At 38.4% G+C, this 21,144-nt stretch overlaps 1 protein-coding gene across 2 annotated transcripts in view; it reads left to right on the top strand.

The window, feature by feature from the left end:
• znf451 (zinc finger protein 451) overlaps nt 1–20,801 on the top strand; it is a 37,016-nt gene extending 16,215 nt beyond the window's left edge. For both annotated transcript variants that reach the window (XM_031894598.1, XM_031894597.1), the window contains exons 7-15: nt 1,120–1,246; nt 2,230–2,380; nt 3,715–3,862; nt 12,595–14,255; nt 16,247–16,390; nt 17,046–17,176; nt 17,969–18,155; nt 19,608–19,652; nt 20,268–20,801. In XM_031894598.1, coding sequence (XP_031750458.1) covers nt 1,120–1,246; nt 2,230–2,380; nt 3,715–3,862; nt 12,595–14,255; nt 16,247–16,390; nt 17,046–17,176; nt 17,969–18,155; nt 19,608–19,652; nt 20,268–20,314 — 2,641 coding nt within the window. In that variant the 3' untranslated portion in view covers nt 20,315–20,801. The remainder of the gene's footprint in view (nt 1–1,119; nt 1,247–2,229; nt 2,381–3,714; nt 3,863–12,594; nt 14,256–16,246; nt 16,391–17,045; nt 17,177–17,968; nt 18,156–19,607; nt 19,653–20,267) is intronic.
• The last annotated feature ends 343 nt before the right edge of the window (nt 20,802–21,144 follow it).

Raw genomic sequence — 21,144 nt, 5'->3', positions numbered from 1 at the left:
ACAGGTTGGCGTAGTGGAGTATGGAGTAATAAAAATCGAGTTTTAAGCAAGCCGCTGTGTCCGGTGCATTTGGAGCCCTTTTGCATATTTGTGAAGGGTCTACCTAATTAAACCCAGGCATGTCTCTAGAATATGTTGGAATAATAAATAAATACCAGGTACCAGATATATTTTTATTTAAATCCCATATGAATTTGTGACACTACTAAAATGTGGTTAAACCAGATCTGTGCAAACAAAGTACTAAATGCTGCCAGCTACAATTTAATTAGACCGATGATCTCTTTGCTGGAGCTATATAATATACCTTTTTATCTATCTAACCCTAAAAATAAACGTGGCTAAAAATGCCAGATTTTATATACTGAAGGTACTGCCCCAGCCCAAAGTTTCAGCATATCAATAGCAGCAATGGTCCAGGACTTTTCACAGGGGCTCCCCATCTTGGAAAGTGTCTGCAACACCCACATGCTCAGTGTGCTCTTAGACGCTGTTGAGAAGTTAAGCTTAGGGGTCATTGTAAATGATCAAACAGAAAATGAGGTTGGCCTGTCATGTAAGCTGATGCTACAGGGCTGATTATTAAATTATGATGCTAATTGCACTGGTTTCAGAGCTGCCACGTAGTAATTATCTGTATTAATTACTAATCATCATTATATTGTGACATTTATATGCTACATATACATTATATTGGGAGTTAGTATCGAAGTTCAGTGAGTGACAGCAGCACAGAGCATGTGCAGTGAATCAGCAGAAAAGAAGATACTGGGGATATCTATGGAGGAACAGATCATTCCTGCTAAAGGGTTGTGTTTGCCTTGAGCTGGTACAGAAGCTCAAAACATAATGCACAACATTTCTGCCCTACTTCTTTAGTTAGGCTTTAGTTCTCCTTTAAAGATACTGGCAAAAACTGAATTAAAAACAGGAAAAGTAGAAACAAGGAAAGTGATTTGGTGATTTTCTTTTTAGTACTTGTTGTCTATACCTTTTCACTTGTACAAGTTTGTTAAGAGGCAATCTGTGGTGAATGTTTTTGCCCTATTGTGGGCAGTTACTGCTGCCTTTAAGCTCTCGTATTGCCTTTATTATTTTTGCAAACTTTTGTAATTTAAGGTTTGATCATTCTCCGTGCGACCCTTCAATCCATCTTCTTGGAGTTCCTGCAAATTTTTATTCCTGCATTGCTTGTCTTGAGTGTTTCGAAACTCTTGATGAATATGACGATCATCTGAAGGCAAAGGTATTCATTTTTATAAGCTTGTTACTTGTGAAAAATGTCAATAAATAAAGTATTATGCCTCAGGCAGCACCACTCAGCAAGTTACATGGGGCAGCAAAAACCAGCTTGAGACCCCAGATGCGTCTGCTTTTTATTGGAACAAACCCCTCCTCCTGTGAGTAGTTGAAATGGATAATTAATGCTTAATATATTAATATTTGGGGAAAAAAAAAAAAAAAAAAAAAGATTTCTCCATCTCTCAGATTCACAGAGATTACCCCACCCCACTATAACTTCTGGGGTTTATGTCCTAGCCATGGTGGGGGCATTTTACTGCAACGCTTTAATGCACTGATGCATGGAATCTTTTGCATGATTTAGTAGTCCTAAAATTAGGAATTCAGTGAATGGGTATTGAATCTAAACCCAAATTTGCAGATTTATATTGGTACCCTCAGTTGTTTAGTGCTCTAAAGAAACATAATAAGGATTTGGTTTCAGTTTTGGGCAATTACTCTGGATTTCTTTAACTATAATTACTGCAAAAGAAAATGTTGGGATTTTTCTGAATCCTGTTTTATGGCAAAGATTGTTCTATTAATGTGAACTGTTAGATTTGTGAATGTTGGATAAAGGTGAACAACCCCTTTAAGTTCATTATAAGACACCAACCAAATGACAAGGTAACCAAGTTTGTGGTTTTCATGTATAGACCTTAAAGCATTATTTGTTGTTTATTCTGGAAGCAATGGGAGCTGCACCTTCTTTTTTCTGTTTAGATGAACAGGTGCATGATTTTAGAATGGCTGTTGTTATCTATTTCAAAACGTTTAGTTCCCAGACCTATTGGGTAGATTTTTATTCATACTACCTTTTATTTTTCCCTGCAAATGCTTCCTAAACTATTAAAATACTTTATCTTTCTTGATTAGTAATGCTTAGATCATTATATTCTTTTAAAAACTGTTGCTTCATGTGTAATTTAGTTTTGTTTTATCTTTCAGGCACAGCTTGCTGATGGCCATGAGAACAATATTCCTCCTCAGGTTATCAATAGTTTTGCGTGTCCGTCATGCTTTTTACTTTTTAACCTAAGAGATAAATGTCTACAGCACATGTCTGAAAGCAATCACTTCTTGCGAGCCATCAAATTAGGTAATTTATCAAGTTTGCAGTTTTTTTTGACAACTATTTTTGCATTAGCCTGTTATGCTTAAATATCTATGACATTTGTAAATAATATAATAAATCATACTGTGTTATCTATTTGAAATGATCTTACACAAAGTATAAATTGAATAGGGATGCACCAAATTCTGTATTCAGTTCAGCATTCGCCAGAATTCTAGCCTTTTTCAGCAGGTTCTGGATTCAGCTGAATCCAACTGCCTATCCAAGCCCTTAAAGGAGACATATCCTATAAAAATTATGAATGTACCAGTGAATTATACTCCTCTAGATATAGAAGGAATGTGCTTTAAAAAGTTGTGTTTCTGACTGATTTATTGAGAAATTCCACAAAAACCCCACTAGCCTCGCCCATCTGTTCCACTTCCTGCTGGCTGAATTCTCTGGATGAGCTGGGGAGCCGGCGGCCCTCCGAACAGTGCACTCTAGGATAGGAACCAATCAGCAGCTAGGCTGACCTGATAGGGAACTGAAGCCTGTCTTTCCTTGTTTGAGTGCAGGGCTGTGATTGGCTCTCCCCCTCCTACTGTGCTTCTGGCAGGGACCGTTAGGACACGCCCACTCTTCACACTGGAGGGAGAAGTGATAGGATCTATAGGGAGCTCCAATAAAGGGGCCATTGTTACAGATAGGATTAATTTTAAGCACAAGGGGAAACCAGCCCCGTATATTATTCATAATTGCCTACAAAATGAGGGTTTTTCCCATTTATCCAATATGACTGTTGGTCAAGTAAAATAAAACTGGAAAATAGTTTCCACGTATGGCTCTTTTTAACCCTTCCTTGCACTAAATTCTATATGCAAATTAGGATTTGGTTTCCTCATGAAGATTCGGGATTCAGAAAAATCTCAAAATAGTGGATTTGGTGCATCCTTTAAACTGAGAATTCAAAAGCTATCATGGGAGATGGGAGTTTTTATACATCAGTTGCTCCTATTGAAATTTAAAAAGGTACCATGGGACAACATGGAGTCTTAAAAACTAAATACAAATATCCATAAAACTCTCCAAACACACATTTATTAAGTGTACCTGAGGCGGTCTACACTTATGCACTATACAGCACAAGGGCCTTAAGCCATTGCAATAAACAATTTATATCTACAAAATTGTATGCAAGTTCAAAATGAAAATACTGAAAGTCTGATGGTTACTCTTGTTTCTACTTATTGAAGCTATCAGGATTTAAGCTGGGGAATCAAAATTCTTTGTGCACCGTAATGATCAGAATGGTGACATATTGCTCTCAAGTTCAAATCTATGTGTGTGTGATGGTTGATTTGCAACTTTCTTTGCAGATGATAAAGGGTTACCATGTCCAATACCCTTTCCTCTATATGCAAAAAATGTTTTGATTGCTTTGTGTAAGGACATTCCATTTCAAGTGAAATGCACATCCTGCAATCAAGAACTACGTTCTCATGTGGAACTTACTGCTCATTTTAGGTAAATATTTACACTTTTGTTATGCATAGGCTTTGATACATGAGGGAGCTGTGTGTAGCAGGGGGTGTATTAGGCTTAAAATAGCATAAGGGTAGGAAAAGTGAACCTTGAAGTCAGTTGACTATTCTATCTCAGTGGGACGTGAAACTATCATTGCAGGGATACCTCAATGTTAGAATTAGGAAGTAGTTTTGACAGTTGGTTACTTCATCTAGGAGGATACATCAGAATTAAGTGAAACAGATAGATACAAGTTAGAAGGTGGGAATGGGTTTATTCCATTTGGATAGAATGGAATGGGGGAATGACTTAACCCTTTAAGTGCCAGCCGAATTCGTCATTTCGGTTCCCCCCAGTGCCAGACGTTTTTTAAGCATTTTGTACTCATTCACTTTAACAATGTTTTTTGGTAGGAAAACCTCCATGAAACTAGGGAAATTATATATCGTTTTTTTCGTCACTAATTGGGCTTCGACATACATATCAAATTTTATAACTTTTCTGGAGATATGATGTGTATTTTGGGTGAAATATGTAAAAAAAAAAAAAAAATTATGAAAAATTTCTGTATATTTTGAGGTTTTTTTCCATAGAAAAGTTAATTTTACACACTTTTTTTTGTCGTTTGTAAAAGCCCTGATACTCCCAAGTCCAACGATACCAAATATGTGGTGGTACCCCACAGTTCCTGTCCAGAAGTAACCCCCAAACTAAAGCAATACTTAGTACAATATCACACCAGAACAAAGCGGAAAAGCGCTTGTAACAGTTGATGCAGCATAACTTATATGTAAATCTAAAATATCCCCTCATGTTCGGTATCTTTAGAAACTACAGACCTTCAGGTTTCTAGGTGCAATGTAGTTTTCTCTCAAAAGCCAAATACTTTTTGTCAGTGCATTGTGCAATTTGGAGCTTTTTTTGACGTTTTTTTTTTTTTTTCTAAAACGTAAACTTGGACGCATGATCAAATGTGGATTTGACAAAAAAAAATCTCATAAAAATTTTCTAACAAAGGCAAATTTGAAAGACAAACTTCTCCTGAATAAAATGATGCCCCATATGTATGGGTGCACATAAAGACATGGGCACCAAACACTCCAAAGCAGGGGCAATGCATAAAGGCAATTACAGCTAAAAATTTGGGGGCTGCGCTCTATGTGCACTACCTGCAGTTTTTCAGTGTTAACCCCCCCTACCTGTGAAATAACCCCCACAAACTATATATTTCTGAAAAGTGCACACCTTCAGCTATTCAGAGACACCACTCTTCTCTTTCTACATGGAAAATTGTGGCCGCAGTCCCTTGCAGAAGTCAGCGCTTTGGTCAGAAATCAAGGAAAAACCAGATACAAACCTAGATTTCTCCCCAAAATCCCCATGGCAACTACCGAAATCTTACTAACCATCAATCTGCAAGTTCCCCTGAATAAAATGATACCCCATATGTATGGGTGCACATAAAGACGTGGCCACCAAATGCCCCAAAACAGGGGCAATGCATAAGGGCAATTTCAGTTGAAATTTTGGGGGCTGCGCTCTATGTGCACTACCTGCAGTTTTTCAGTGTTAACCCCCCCTACCTGTGAAATAACCCCCAAAATCTATATATTTACGAAAAGTGCACACCTTCAGCTATTCAGAGACACCACTCTTCTCTTTCTACATGGAAAATTGTGGCTGCAGTCCCTTGCAGAAGTCAGCGCTTTGGTCAGAAATCAAGGAAAAACCAGATACAAACCTAGATTTTGGTCAGAAATCAAGGAAAAACCAGATAAAAAACCTAGATTTCTCCCCAAAATCTCCATGGCAACTACCAAAAACTTACTAAACCTCAATTTGCAAGTTCCCCTGAATAAAACGATACCCCATATGTATGGGTGCACATAAAGACGTGGCCACCAAATGCCCCAAAACAGGGGCAATGCATAAGGGCAATTTCAGTTGAAATTTTGGGGGCTGCGCTCTATGTGCTCTACCTGCAGTTTTTCAGTGTTAACCCCCCCTACCTGTGAGATAACCCCCACAATCTATATATTTACAAAAAGTGCACACCTTCAGCTATTCAGAGACGCCACTCTTCTCTTTCTACATGGAAAATTGTGGCCGCAGTCCCTTGCAGAAGTCAGCGCTTTGGTCAGAAATCAAGGAAAAACCAGATACAAACCTAGATTTCTCCCCAAAATCTCCATGGCAACTACCAAAATCTTACTAACAATCAATCTGCAAGTTCCCCTGAGTAAAACGATACCCCATATGTATGGGAGCACATAAAGACGTGGCCACCAAATGCCCCAAAACAGGGGCAATGCATAAGGGCAATTTCAGTTGAAATTTTGGGGGCTGCGCTCTATGTGCACTACCTGCAGCTTTTCAGTGTTAACCCCCCCTACCTGTGAGATAACCCCCACAATCAATATATTTACGAAAAGTGCACACCTTCTGCTATTCAGAGACGCCACTCTTCTCTTTCTACATGGAAAATTGTGGCTGCAGTCCATCGCAGAAGTCAGCGCTTTGGTCAGAAATCAAGGAAAAACCAGATACAAACCTAGATTTTGGTCAGAAATCAAGGAAGAACCAGATAAAAACCTAGATTTCTCCCCAAAATCTCCATGGCAACTACCAAAAACTTACTAAACCTCAATTTGCAAGTTCCCCTGAATAAAACGATACCCCATATGTATGGGTGCACATAAAGACGTGGCCACCAAATGCCCCCAAACAGGGGCAATGCATAAGGGGGGTATGTGCTCTATGTGCTCTACCTGCAGTTATTTAGTCTAAACACCCCCATACCTGTGAAATAACCCCCGCAAACTATATATTTACGAAAAGTGCACACCTTCAGCTATTCAGAGACACCACTCTTCTCTTTCTACATGGAAAATTGTGGCCGCAGTCCCTTGCAGAAGTCAGCGCTTTGGTCAGAAATCAAGGAAAAACCAGATACAAACCTAGATTTCTCTCCAAAATTTCCATGGCAACTACCAAAAACTTACTAAACATCAATCTGCAAGTTCCCCTGAATAAAACGATACCTATGTCTGGTTGCACATAAGTACATGGCCGCCAAACCTGAAAATGCATAATATTGGGGCTGCACTCTATGCACCCCTTTTTTTTTTGCCTGCACCCGAATGAATGGAATACGCTCGGGTGCAGGCACATGTAGCCGATATACGCATGAAAACGCGTGAGAATGCAAAGTCTCGCGTTTTCATGCGTATATCGGCTACATGTGCCTGCACCCGAGCGTATTCCATTCATTCGGGTGCAGGCACAAGTAGCAGGCGTAGGGCTGAATTTTCGGCAAGCGTTTTTCCACTTGCTGAAAAAAATCAGCCCTACGCCATGTGTGGCATCAGCCTAACCCTTGGCAATAGAAACTACCAGAACAATCTTAGCCTTTCTAGAACAACTGAAATCAAATGAAGTTAAAATGGAATAAAACCACTAAAAGCAATCAAAGAACAATAATTGCAATGAAATCGGTGGTCAGAGCCCTGGATCCACCAATGTCACTGCAAAAGCAACCTTTTTGGGGGCACTAAACACACAATAAAGAACAATGCAAAGATAAAACACCATAAAATCAGTAAAATCCAATAAAACCACCTAAACCAACAGAAGAACAATAATTGCAATGAAATTGGTGGTCAGAGCCCTGGATCCACCAACGTCACTGCAAATTCAGCACCCAATAGCAATAAAAAAGTTACAGTGCAATAGAATAATAAAAAACAGAAATCAATTATGAAAATGCCAAAAAAACACTAAAATGCAACCAAATAAATCAGATAATTATAGAGCAAGATCAGAAATAAAGTTTTAGTAAAAAAAAAGACTGCCAAAGAAAGCAAAGAAAGAAAGAAAAGAAAAGAAAGATAGAAAAAAAAAAAAAAAAAAAAAAAAAAAAGTGTAAGTGTGTGTGTGAGTGTCTGTGTGTGCTTGGGAAAGTTGTAAATAAGTGTGTATGTGTACAAAAGTGTAATAATGACAAAGATAGAAGAAAAAATTGAAAAAAAAAAAAAAAAAAATTTTTAGACAGTTGAGATCGAAATAAGCAAAATAAACAGTGGTAGAGAGTTGTAGTTCAGCTTACCCAAGGCAGGCAGGCGATCAGGGGCGACCAATCTGGCAGGAAGGCAGCAGGAAGGCAGCAGGGGAGCTCCATCAGGTCCGAAGTGCGCAGCAGGAATGAGGAGCCGACAGTAGGCGGCGCTATTTAAAGGGACAGCAGTGGACACGTCATCATCGCGTGTCCACTGCTGTCATTGGCTGGCGACGCGATCGTGGGACCGGATCGGTGAGTATGACTGTCTCTGCTCGTTGCCTAGGGGGTTGTGAAGGGTTTACAAGCGCTGCGCTGCTTTAAAAGCGAGCGCAGCGCTTGTAAACCTGATAGTGCTGTAGGACGTAGATTCTACGTCCTGTGGCACTTTGGTCCTTTGCTACCCAGGACGTAGAATCTAGGTCCCATGGCACTAAAAGGGTTAATGTAAGTCCCAGTCGGAGATGTGCAACAGGGGTGGGATTGTCCTTGGAAGTTGTCCATGTTTTTCTGATGCACAGGAGAGTGAACCCATTTCTTACACATTTACTGAAGTTGGTCTGGCAAGCTGCTGAAACAAGGATAAATGTTTGTTTAGATTTTGTATTTTGATGGGTAAAGCTAAATGTAATCAATAGAATGTGGTCTGCAAATTAGATACTAGTAATATTCAATGGCTAAAGCTTCCTAACGGAGGAGAAGAGTCAGGGAGAGAAATTGAGGCTGGGATGAGTGCTAGAGATGTCTGTGAGTGCTAGAGGTGGAAGGATTCTTAAAGTGAATGGTTGAAAATATGGAAGGAGCAGAAGTAAATGCATCATGTGAATGGATTCTTTGACTGGGAGTGAATAAAAGGAGTTTATATTAAGAAAAGGGAGAAACCAGAACCAAATGAATAACGTCATGAACCCAGACAAAATAGAATAAAATGCGGTAGCAGAGATCTATGACAGGCGACTGACTCACTGTATGAGACATTAGCCTAAAAGTGAAGACAAAACAGATTTAATTAAAGTGTGTGGTTTAGGTTGCTTGGTGAGACATCAGCCTTACCCTTTCTCTGCCAAAAATCTAGGTACTACGTTCTTCCAGGAAAGGTCTTTATTAGCCAAGATCGTTGTAGGAGATAAGATGCTGCAAAATGGAAGCTTTGAGGTGATTTTTGGAAATGTCATCAAAATCGCCAATTTTAGAAAAGCTTAGTGGCTTGATACTTTGTAGTAGATAGACATGGGTACCCATTTTAGACTCAGGGAAATTGTGTACTTTCCAAAAATATATGGTTTTCTGGGGTGAGCTTACGTTTGTTTAGCTTTATCCCACATAAAATAATGTAAATGTGTTTACAATAGCTGTAATGACATGGTATCATCCCCTACATATGTAATCCTGTGCACATTGGGTATCGAACTGTTCAGCCCTGGCTTTCATATTTAAGGTGTTATATCTGGTTACTTTATGACCTGTAGGAGATAAGATGCTATAGAATGGAAGATTTGAAGCGATTGTTAAAAAAAGCAAAACAATTTTTATAAAAAAAAAAAAAAGATAACTGTTAGAAAGCATTGCAACTTGGTAGGCTGTAGTAGACAGACCGTTTTACCAATTCTGTATTTGTCAGAATCTGTTTATTCCAGAAATGTATAGGTTTAAATCTACAGTGGTGTGAAAAACTATTTGCCCCCTTCCTGATTTCTTATTCTTTTGCATGTTTGTCACACAAAATGTTTCTGATCATCAAACACATTTAACTATTAGTCAAAGATAACACAAGTAAACACAAAATGCAGTTTTTAAATGAGGGTTTTTATTATTTAGGGAGAAAAAAAATCCAAACCTACATGGCCCTGTGTGAAAAAGTAATTGCCCCCTGAACCTAATAACTGGTTGGGCAACCCTTAGCAGCAATAACTGCAATCAAGCGTTTGCGATAACTTGCAACGAGTCTTTTACAGCGCTCTGGAGGAATTTTGGCCCACTCGTCTTTGCAGAATTGTTGTAATTCAGCTTTATTTGAGGGTTTTCTAGCATGAACCGCCTTTTTAAGGTCATGCCACAACATCTCAATAGGATTCAGGTCAGGACTTTGACTAGGCCACTCCAAAGTCTTCATTTTGTTTTTCTTCAGCCATTCAGAGGTGGATTTGCTGGTGTGTTTTGGGTCATTGTCCTGCTGCAGCACCCAAGATCGCTTCAGCTTGAGTTGACGAACAGATGGCCGGACATTCTCCTTCAGGATTTTTTGGTAGACAGTAGAATTCAGGGTTCCATCTATCACAGCAAGCCTTCCAGGTCCTGAAGCAGCAAAACAACCCCAGACCATCACACTACCACCACCATATTTTACTGTTGGTATGATGTTCTTTTTCTGAAATGCTGTGTTACTTTTATGCCAGATGTAACGGGACACGCACCTTCCAAAAAGTTCAACTTTTGTCTTGTCGGTCCACAAGGTATTTTCCCAAAAGTCTTGGCAATCATTGAGATGTTTTTTAGCAAAATTGAGAAGAGCCATAATGTTCTTTTTGCTTAAAAGTGGTTTGCGCCTTGGAAATCTGCCATGCAGGCCGTTTTTGCCCAGTCTCTTTCTTATGGTGGAGTCATGAACACTGACCTTAATTGAGGCAAGTGAGGCCTGCAGTTCTTTAGATGTTGTCCTGGGGTCTTTTGTGGCCTCTCGGATGAGTTGTCTCTGCGCTCTTGGGGTAATTTTGGTCGGCCGGCCACTCCTGGGAAGGTTCACCACTGTTCCATGTTTTTGCCATTTGTGGATAATGGCTCTCACTGTGGTTCGCTGGAGTCCCAAAGCTTTAGAAATGGCTTTATAACCTTTACCAGACTGATAGATCTCAATTACTTTTGTTCTCATTTGTTCCTGAATTTCTTTGGATCTTGGCATGATGTCTAGCTTTTGAGGTGCTTTTGGGCTACTTCTCTGTGTCAGGTAGCTCCTATTTAAGTGATTTCTTGATTGAAACAGGTGTGGCAGTAATCAGGCCTGGGGGTGACTACAGAAATTGAACTCAGGTGTGATAAACCACAGTTAAGTTATTTTTTAACAAGGGGGGCAATCACTTTTTCACACAGGGCCATGTAGATTTGGAGTTTTTTTTCTCCCTTAATAACGTAAAACTTAATTTAAAAACTGCATTTTGTGTTCAATTATGTTATCTTTGACTAATAGTTAACGGTTTTTGATGAGCAGAAACATTTAAGTGTGACAAACATGCAAAAGAATAAGAAATCAGGAAGGGGGCAAATAGTTTTTCACACCACTGTATGTATATTGTACTACTGAGAGTTTTTGACCTATACAAGTGAGATCTCCATAAAACTATATATATTTGGTATTGGCACATTCAGAAAACATGGGGCTTTCCAAATCCAGTTGCATTTACAGGCATAAAATCATTTGTTTCTGATATATGTGTTTATATTATGGAGAATATTTGTTTCAAATTTTCAGATATTTACAAGCCTATATGTTGTTACAGAATTAGAATTACAAACAAATTCTAGCATATTTTGAAAGCTTAGATTGGCCTGAAAAAAACAATGTTGTTTTCCTGGAGAAACTAAGTTTTCCCCTCCTCCAAGGAAAGGCCCCTAAAGTGAAAGAGCGCATACTGTTTGGCAAAAGAAGTTCCAGAAGCTCCAAAGGGGATGGCAGTGAAAGGGATAAACTTAATAAGGTTAAAATGAATGTAGAACGTAGTAAGAATATATGAGTGAGAGGAGAGTAGGAGTTCAGATCATAGTTATTTACAGTACTGCAGTGCAAGTATTTAATAGGTTTCTCCTGCAGTGTACAAATATTTTTTTTCTTTGTTAATAGAGTTAAAGGAGAAGGAAATAGACATTTGATTGCTAATAGATTAGCCACAATAGTGTAAGCTAGAACACTATATTTATTCTGCTTTACCATACCTGAGTAAACATGGAGTACTTTTTATTTCTAATTTACACCATTTAAAATTTCATTCTTGAACCAACAAATGTTTTTTTTTAGTTGTACTATTGGTGTGTAGGCGTTTCTCCTACTCCTATGTAACTGGAGGAGTCCCAAGCTGGACTTGGATTTCTTACTATTGAGTGCTATTCTGATCTCTACTGGGAGCTGCTATCTTGCTACCCTCCCATTGTTCTGATCGGCTGCTGGGGGGGAGGGGAGGAAGGGGGGGTGATACCATTCCAAATTGCAGCTCAGCAGCAAAGTGTGACTGAAGTTAATCAGAGCACAAGTCACATGGTTGTGGGCTAAGCCCACGTGAAATTTCAAAATGAAATATAAAAAAATGTGTCTCTTTGAAAAACAGATTTCAGTGCAGGATTCTGCTTGAGAAGCTGCATCTCTGTGCTCTCAGCTCAGATTACAGCAGAGAGGGAGGGAAGGAGAGGGGGGAGAGAGAGGAGCAAACTGAACAAGCAGTGCTGTTTCCTGGATCATGTGTACAGAATAGAAGGAAAGATATGTGGTGTCTCTTTTCACAAAAGACTCAGAGCAGCAGGTGTTTATGTCTGTATTTACATAGACCTTTCTAATAAAGCTTACTTAGATTTTACCTTTCATTCTCCTTTAAGTGAAACTGGAATATGTGCGTGTTCTTTTACAAAAATATTATTACAGTGACAGCAACATTTTAAGTGTAAAATTTTTTTTCTCTCTTCATTCTTACAGAACACGGTGTCCTAATGCACATCCCATGGTTTCTTCAGAGAAAACAATCGCTGAGGTTATGACAGTGTTTCTAGCTAAAGCCTACTGTCTGTCATGTAGGAAGATGTTAAAAAGTGACACAGACATTGCTGAGCATGCCCAGAGAAGCAACCACAAAGCCAAATTAATAACAAGCCTGAACGAATCAATTATGGCATTTTGTTACACCCATGAAGGGATCAAAACTCCATCTGACCTGTGCTTATCAGCAAGTAATGCAAGATTTAAACCTAATATGCTTAAAAGGGCTTTAAATGACAATGATCTATCCAGTACAGATTTATTTGTAAATGAAGGAAAAAACACCATGAGAGGTTCTCCTGCAAAGAGGAAAATACAGACAAGAGATCTGGGTATCATTGTGACAGCATGGTTTTGTGAATGCCTGCAGAAGTTTTCAACCGAGGAAGATGCTGAGAAACACATCATGTTGTCTAATGGCATTTGTCACAAATGTTTGGTTTGTAGTAAGGTGGCTAATGATTTGAGTGTTATTCGGTTGCACATGAGCCGGTTCCATGGAGGAGCTCATTTAAACAATTTTATCTATTGGTGCCAAGACTGTCGTATTGAGCTGCTGAGAATTGAGAATATGATGGCGCATGTATGTGAATGTCACAAAGGTCACTCATACTATTTTGAGCAGGAAACATGGGAGGATGAACCTTCCGCATCAACACAAAGACCTAGTCCATCCAATCTGGTTGCTTCGGAACCTTCTCCTACAAACACAGCAACTACTGCTGGACACTGGCAATGCCACATTTGCGAAGAGATGTTTGATTCTGAAGATAGTGTTAAGCAACACTGTAATAATATAAGTATTCATCAGTTTCACAAATTCTCATGTGATATTTGCAAAAGCCGATTTCACAAAATAGAAACACTTTTCCGACATAGTCAGCATCAGCATGACGGGGAGATAAACATGAAATACATTTGTGGGCTTTGTGATCTTTACTTTGAAGATGAAAAGGACTTCCGTGGGCACTATAATGGTTTGCATAGTTCGGAATATGGATTTGTGCCAGAACAAATGCAGTCTCTTATAAAGAATGAGGAGCAGCCGCTTTCCATTGCTAAGCCAGATGAGAACCGCTTAACCTGTGGTTGTTTAGAAAATTTCCCAAGCAAAGCAAAGAGGGAGGAAGAACGCCGTCTCTGCTTGGCACGACTGCTACAAAAAGGAAGTCTTTGGTACAGCTGCAAAAACTGTTCAGCTACTGGGCAAACATACGAAACCTTAAAGATCCATGGTTGCGCTAAAAGCCAGCAGTCACTTGTTCTTGATATTGGTGTAAAGTGCAGCTGCTGTTCCAAATCATTTCAAGATACAGAAAGGGCTCTGCAGCACTATCATGATAAACACTGCTTCCTTCAAAAACCCAACATTAAACATTTTGCATCCCCAGATTTACCAAAGGAGGTTTTTGAATTTAAGGCCAGTGGAGCAGGTGCTCAACATAGCCAATCTGTAACCCCCCTTGCACGCAGACGGCTTGGCAAGACTCAGTATAGCTGTTCTACAAATGCTACTAAAATGGAAGATTCGCAGTCTGTAGTCCATGCTGCTAAAATCAAAAAGCCAGAAGAAGACGCCAAATCAGAGAAAATGGATATAGGTATTTTGTGTGAATCCGTCCGTTTTCCTTTTTTTTGTTTTTTTTTTTTATTCAGAAAATGTAAAGTTATTTAAAAGTCTAGACAGTTCTAGTGTCAGGCCTCCATTAAAGGAGGCATATTGCTATTCATTTATTTTCCATTCACACTCATTATTTAGCAATAATGAATAATATATATTTCCTAATTTCAATCTTGGCTAAAAAGTACTGTATTAAATAACACCTTCATTTCCATACAGATGAGAATGTTCTTCAACAGTCCATTCCCAGACAGACTGATGAAGGAGCTAGCCAATCACTTTGTCACAGTTCTACCTTTATGCAATTCTCTGAGTTGCATGCTTTTTTACACCCAGCAAAAAGTATATGAATGGGTTTTTGGGAAATTGCTAGTAGCACAAAGACAACTTTTAAAATTACATTCCATCTTGTTTTTGAGTTATATAATGCAGTGACACAAACTTGTTATTGACACCATATGTATCCTTTGAAGAACAGTAAAGGCTTTATTTATAAGTCAAAGAAAGTAGTAAGGTTATGCTGGCCCCTGTCTGCAGTTCACAGGGAATATGCATTATTCTGCAAATTTATATAGGGCCAGAAAGACCAATTTTGTCTAACTGCTTCGTAATGCCTATCCACCGGCAACAATGGCTTGTAGGGAGTGTATGGAGCAAAATCTATTTATACCTTATTAGTAATCCAGGATGCATGAAATATAGCAAATGTTGCTAGGATAAGGCTAAGGATAAGACTACACAACAGTACAAACAGTTGTGTAACTATTGCAAACAGGTTAGCTGCATATACATATTTACATGGGGGTTGTATCTTAATTGTTTTTGGGAAACAATATGGATACAGAGCAGCTAGGGTTATCAAACACCAAAGCAAGTAACACCTCTGTTCTTATCCTAGAAGGAGTGGGTTTCCTAGGCAATTTGTGGATAGATGCCTGAACGTAGTAGTGTTTTAGGGTAACAGCATTTTAGGCTGATGCCACACGTGGCGTTTTTACGCTGGGTATTTTCTAATTCTCTTGGCGGCTGAAAAACGCACTATATCATCATCCATAGAAATAACTTGAAAAGACTCAAAGCAAACCACATAAAGCGTAAATACTCTAGAAAACGCCTCAGCACGGATTTTTCAAGCGTTTGCTGAAATACGCCAGTATTTGCACAGCAAGCTATTCCTATGTATACACACAGGCAGCTGCCAGACCAAGCGGAAATACGCAGCGTTTTTTACTATTTCGCACTATTAGCACCATGGAAACGGGATTTGCTACGTCACCAGTACCAGGCTGAAAAACGCCATAGTCAGGGGCTGTGTGGCTTGTATGCCATTTTTAGGCTGAGAAAATACACAGAGTAAAAACGCCACGTGTGGCATCAGCCTTACATCTTGCTGTATACAACACTTAATAATGAAATTCCAGAAATACTCTACATGAGATTCTGTGAGATATTTATAAAAGTCTTAAATGTATTACAGGTATGGGATCCGTTATCCGGAAACCCAATATCCAGAAAGCTCCGAATTACGGAAAGCCTGTCTCCCACAGACTCCATTTTAATCAAATCAGATTTTTAAAACTGATTTCCCTTTTCTCTGTAAAAATAAAACGGTGCCTTGTATTTGATCCCAACTAAGATATAATTAATCCCTATTGGGGGCAGAACAGTCATATTGGGTTTATTTAATGTTTTATTGATTTTTTAGTAGACTTAAGGTATGAAGATCCAAATTACGGAAAGACCCCTTATCCGGAATACCCTTGGTCCAGAGTATTTTGGATAACGGGTCCTATACCTGTATTAATTGTAAGCGCAATGCAGTTTGTATCTGTTGGCATTTGGTGCCACTTGGTTTTTTCAGAACTTCTTTTCAGTCATTGTTTAATAGATAATACATTATAGATTATGTAAGCATAAAGACTTTAGATGACAACATTGTTCTAACTGTGACATGTTTTTATTTTGCCCTAGGAGAAGAATCAGATGAGTTGCCTGACTTGGATTTTCTCCGTACCATGACACACATTGTATTTGTTGATTTGGACAACTGGGGGCAGTTGTTCTCACATTTGCCAGGATTCCTTAATGAGGGAACATTTGTCTGGGGCTTTCATGGTAATGGGGAGCTTACCACTTCATATTACTTGTGTATTTACTTCTCTAACAAAACCACGGAGGCAAAATTTTATGGCTTAAGTGATATGCAAATTTGGCACATAAGCAATATTAGACTTAAATTACTAAAGATCTACATTCTGTGTAAACTGTATGATTTTAACAAAACATGAATAATGTGATTGTGATGATGTATCTTTTTTTTATTTTCATACAGTTTACCAGTTTATTACTCAGACCCTGGCAAATTTCAGAGGTGGGCTTGAGGGTAGTGTGATTATCTAGTGAACTGCAGTTCTATTTACATTTGTACGTCAGTCTGTATGAGGACTGTGCCATTCTCTACCCTGTTACTAAAAGGTTGTTGGTTGTTAGACCACCAAGATATCCCTAAGCTGAAAGGGGCAAAAGGGTTTTATCACCCCCCCCCCCGTGAAAGGTCTAAATGCATTAGTGATTCTTAGTTTAACAATTGTGTTCATTATAACCTTAGATTGCTCAACTGGGACAGGGGACAGAATTATGTTTAATCTGTGTTAGCCCTAAATAAATATAGATTAATTTGCTTTCTTTTTACACACACCGTATAGCTGTTATTCAATAAATATATATAAGAAAAATAACGTAATTGCTTTGTGTAATTGTATGTTTGTAGGTGGTAAGAACAACTGGAAACGCCCAGTGAATTGCAAAGTCTTCAACTACCTTTCCAACACTGGTTCGTTCTTCCTTCATCCCCACTGTGGTCATAGAAAGGATGCATCTGATTTTGCCATATGCATGCATGTAAGTGTAAAACATGGTTTCTTTTTTCCATAATTTATTAATTGCACTTTAGATACTAGAAATGAATGCTCTATAATGGGAGAGAGCACTCATCTGGAGGAAAGTGCTGACAGAATAATCTGTATAGCAAGATGGTGCTATTGAAGTTTTTGTAAGACATTATATATATATATATATATATATGTATATATGTATAATGTATGTGTATATATATATATATATATATATATATATATGTGTGTATTCCAACCGAGTCGCACTCCAAATGCTTTTATTGAAGCTCAGATTAAACACGATCCAAATACGAAAAACATCCGTGTAAAACTTTGTCCATTACAATAACAGTCAGCACGCGACGTTTCGGGAATACCATATCCCTTTCTCAAGCGTATTACCGTGACTGTTCAAAACTCTGTAGTATACATCCGTTGCAAGTTCCGTGTATAAATAAGCACACGGAAGTGACGTACCAGGTCCCTTGGAGACGAGACGCAAACCAACGCGTCACACCTACAAGGAAGCAAGCACACCCATTCTGTGATATATCATGACAGTCATACATTGCATAAAGGTATAGTTACTTAGGTAATCAGACATTATTCCCCATATAGCAAATAAATCAAATCTAGCAAAACACCCCAGATAAAGATTAGAAACATATTAGTTCGATATATATATATGCCTGCAGGACATTTACTAGACTATTCCATCCAGACTGTTAAAAGCAGTGCATAAATAGCTAAATAATAGCTAAATATTATGAAGTGTTAAATTCTGTGAATTTTATTTCAGGCAGGACGTTTAGATGAGAAGCTTCCAAAGCAAATTCCTTTCACCATACTCTCTGGTGATAAAGGCTTTCTGGAACTAGAGAGCCAGTTTAAGAAAACTCACCGCTCTGCTCACATTCTAAATCCTCACAATTTAGAAGGAGACATGATGTATGCACTTCTAAACAGCATATGCGATTCAACACAAGGTACGCTGCCAGTGAGAGTGTTTGAACCCAGATAATATTAACTGGTGTAGAAAGATGAAATAAATATCTAGTCTGTGCTTTGTTTAGTGTGGGGTCAGGTGGCGGGGGGGGGGGGTAGTGTGTGCTGTGCTTGTGTACTCAGCTAACTTTTTATTTGCTTCACATGTAGCATACAAAATTTCACTAAAAAAAAAAAAGAAAAAAAAATATTTTACTAAGAACATTACCTTTTTGATTACAGGCACAAACAAAAGGATTTTTTACAATCTGAACACACACTATACCTTTATCTTTTAGCATGATATAGGCAACGGTATTCTAAAGGCCCCCATACATGGGCCGATAGAAGCTGCCGATATCGGTCCCTTGGACCGACTCGGCAGCTTATCTGCCCGTGTAGGGGCAGAAACGAGCGGGCTGGCCGACCGATATCTGGCCTGAAATTGGCCAGGTTAGAAAATCCAGTCGGATCGGGGACCGCATCGGCTCGTTGATGCGGTCCCCGAACCGAATGCCCCATTGCCGCCTACATAATCCGGTCGTTTGGCCCCAGGGCTTCCAGTTACTCTAGCAACGCAGCAAAGAATTGTATGATGAATATATTAGGTCCATTACAGAATAATAAGCAAATAATTCAAAAACTATAAAATGAAGACCAGTTGAAAGAGTAAAGGTGGCCATACACTGAAAGATCCGCTTGTTTAGCAACGTAACCAGATGAGTGGATCTTTCCCCAATATGCCCACCATAGGTCATTCTATTCCCTATAGCAGGGATCCCTAACCATTTTTTTTAATGATCTTTTTAATTGTGCTATATGAGAAGCATAAGACACTTCTGGCTGATCAAATTACAACAGTTAGGACTGACACTATCCTGAAATTTGTTTTCTCTTAGTATAGATTCTACTCCTTCATTGAAAGGAGGCATTAAGCTAGGCATTACATCAACATGCTTTCCAAAATCTGAATACAATGTTCTGTTAAATGTTAATCTGATTCAAGGTTGTAATTTATTCCTACTTCGGCACAGCACAATATATTTGAGAATCTGTTTATATGGGTAGGAGTAATTGTATATAGGTGTATAGTTTATAAATGGTAGACGAATCAGGCAGGGGCAAAGCTGGAGCAGGCTTATTGCCTATACATGAAACTACCAGAATAGTTTTATACTGATAAGCATAAAATAGAATTACAAAATTATAGCATAGACTGTATAAGCCTATAAGGCCTTAAAGGAGTGTGCTTAGCTGGTTTGTCATATTTTCCTTAATAGCAGACAAAGTGCTAGAGAGTATTAATAATAGCAAAAACAATAAAAGTGTAGTGTTAAAAGAGTATGTAACATATCTTTTTAGTGTCAATAACTGCTAGTAATAAAACGAGGAACGATCTTCCATCCCATATATTCATATTATATTTTACATTTTGCTTTTCACCATTTCTACAGATGCAAATGATAAAACAGAAGTGGAAGTTACAGGATTGGATGAAGGTTTGTTGGATTTGTATATACTTATTTCCCGACCAATATGGCAGACCTAAATCCAGTGGGGGAAATGATGTCTATTAAAGAACCGAAAAACAAAACATATTTATTTTACCTGTAATACTATTTATATCGTGTCCATGTAAACAAGTAATGTTTAAAATGTAATAATTATAAAAAAAAATGTCCAGACTATCTCTTTTTGTGAAGTACTACTAAGGCACACGGTAAAAAAAACGCCAGCCAGGAATCGGGGCCTACATTGACATCAGCCTTCTTTCTTGTCTGCACATGGAACCATTGTCAGCCTGGGTGCAAGCATGCGCATCGGATTTCATGCGTTTCCTGCCAAACTCTACCACGTGTGCCTGCACCTTGGCCAATGCAATGGTTCCAGGTGCAGGAGAGGAAGTAAGCCTATGCTAGCATAGGGGCAAAAATGCAGCAACGAGAATCAGCCCCGTGTGGCATTAATTTAGCTAAACAGCATATTTATAATGCATTTTGCCAATAACAAAAGTGCTGTTTTGAAGATTGCCTTGGGTATTATGAGGAGTAGTAATGTCTGCAACTGTTGCCAAAAGAGGTATTTAAAGCTTCATTTTTTTTTTTTTTTTACAGATGACAATTTGAAAGAAGCCATCAGAAGAAGTATGAAGGAGATGTAAAGCAGGAACAAATACAGGGTGGGCCATTTATATGGATACACCTTAACATAATTGGAATGGATTCCCATTATGTTAAGGTGTGTCCATATAAATGGCCCACCCTGTACATTACTTTAAAATACAGCTGTCATTCTCACAGAAAATGGAATATTCCAGATATTAGATTACCTAGCACTTAATCCATCTTGTATGAAGCATGTCCTGACTTTCCCACTTGTTTGTTTCTATTTTATAACTTATAGTTAACATGTGGAGGTACAAACATATCCAGCTTTCTTTTACATGATTGATTGCTACTCTGTTGGTTTTGCATCATTTGTTTGATTCTTCAAATCTGTGATTGTCCTTTTTCTTTTTTTTTTTTGTTATTTTGTCTTTTCCCTGAAATTTGACTGCAGGGACACTTAAAAAAATGTTGTCTTTGATTTTACCTATCTGTGTATTAGTATATGTTAATATATATGTAAAAAAAATAATAAATTTGTTTTGAAGACTATTCATTTAGATTCACTGAAGATCATCAATGAAAAAATATTGAAAATAATAGTCAAGTCACACTCAGCGAAATTAGCGTCATATCAATAAGGAGAGCAGACTCCAAGTTTGCTGTGGAGGGAGAGCGGGTCTGGAAAAAAAACAACTATTACAATATTTGGTTTCTTTCCCCTGTGCCCATAGGCGGAGGTTACTTATTATACATCTACATTAAATCAAGTTGCCAATGTATAAAATATTACTGATTTGTGGAAGCTTTGCCATCCAACACAACACGCCCGTAAGATAAATGAAACCCACAAAATCGGATCAATATCTCTTGTGTAGTTTAGCTC

Source organism: Xenopus tropicalis, chromosome 10 (assembly GCF_000004195.4).
Source record: "Xenopus tropicalis strain Nigerian chromosome 10, UCB_Xtro_10.0, whole genome shotgun sequence".
Classification (NCBI taxonomy): domain Eukaryota; kingdom Metazoa; phylum Chordata; class Amphibia; order Anura; family Pipidae; genus Xenopus; species Xenopus tropicalis.
The sequence above is the reverse complement of the archived record's forward strand: the minus strand, read 5'-3'. Positions and strand labels throughout refer to the sequence as shown.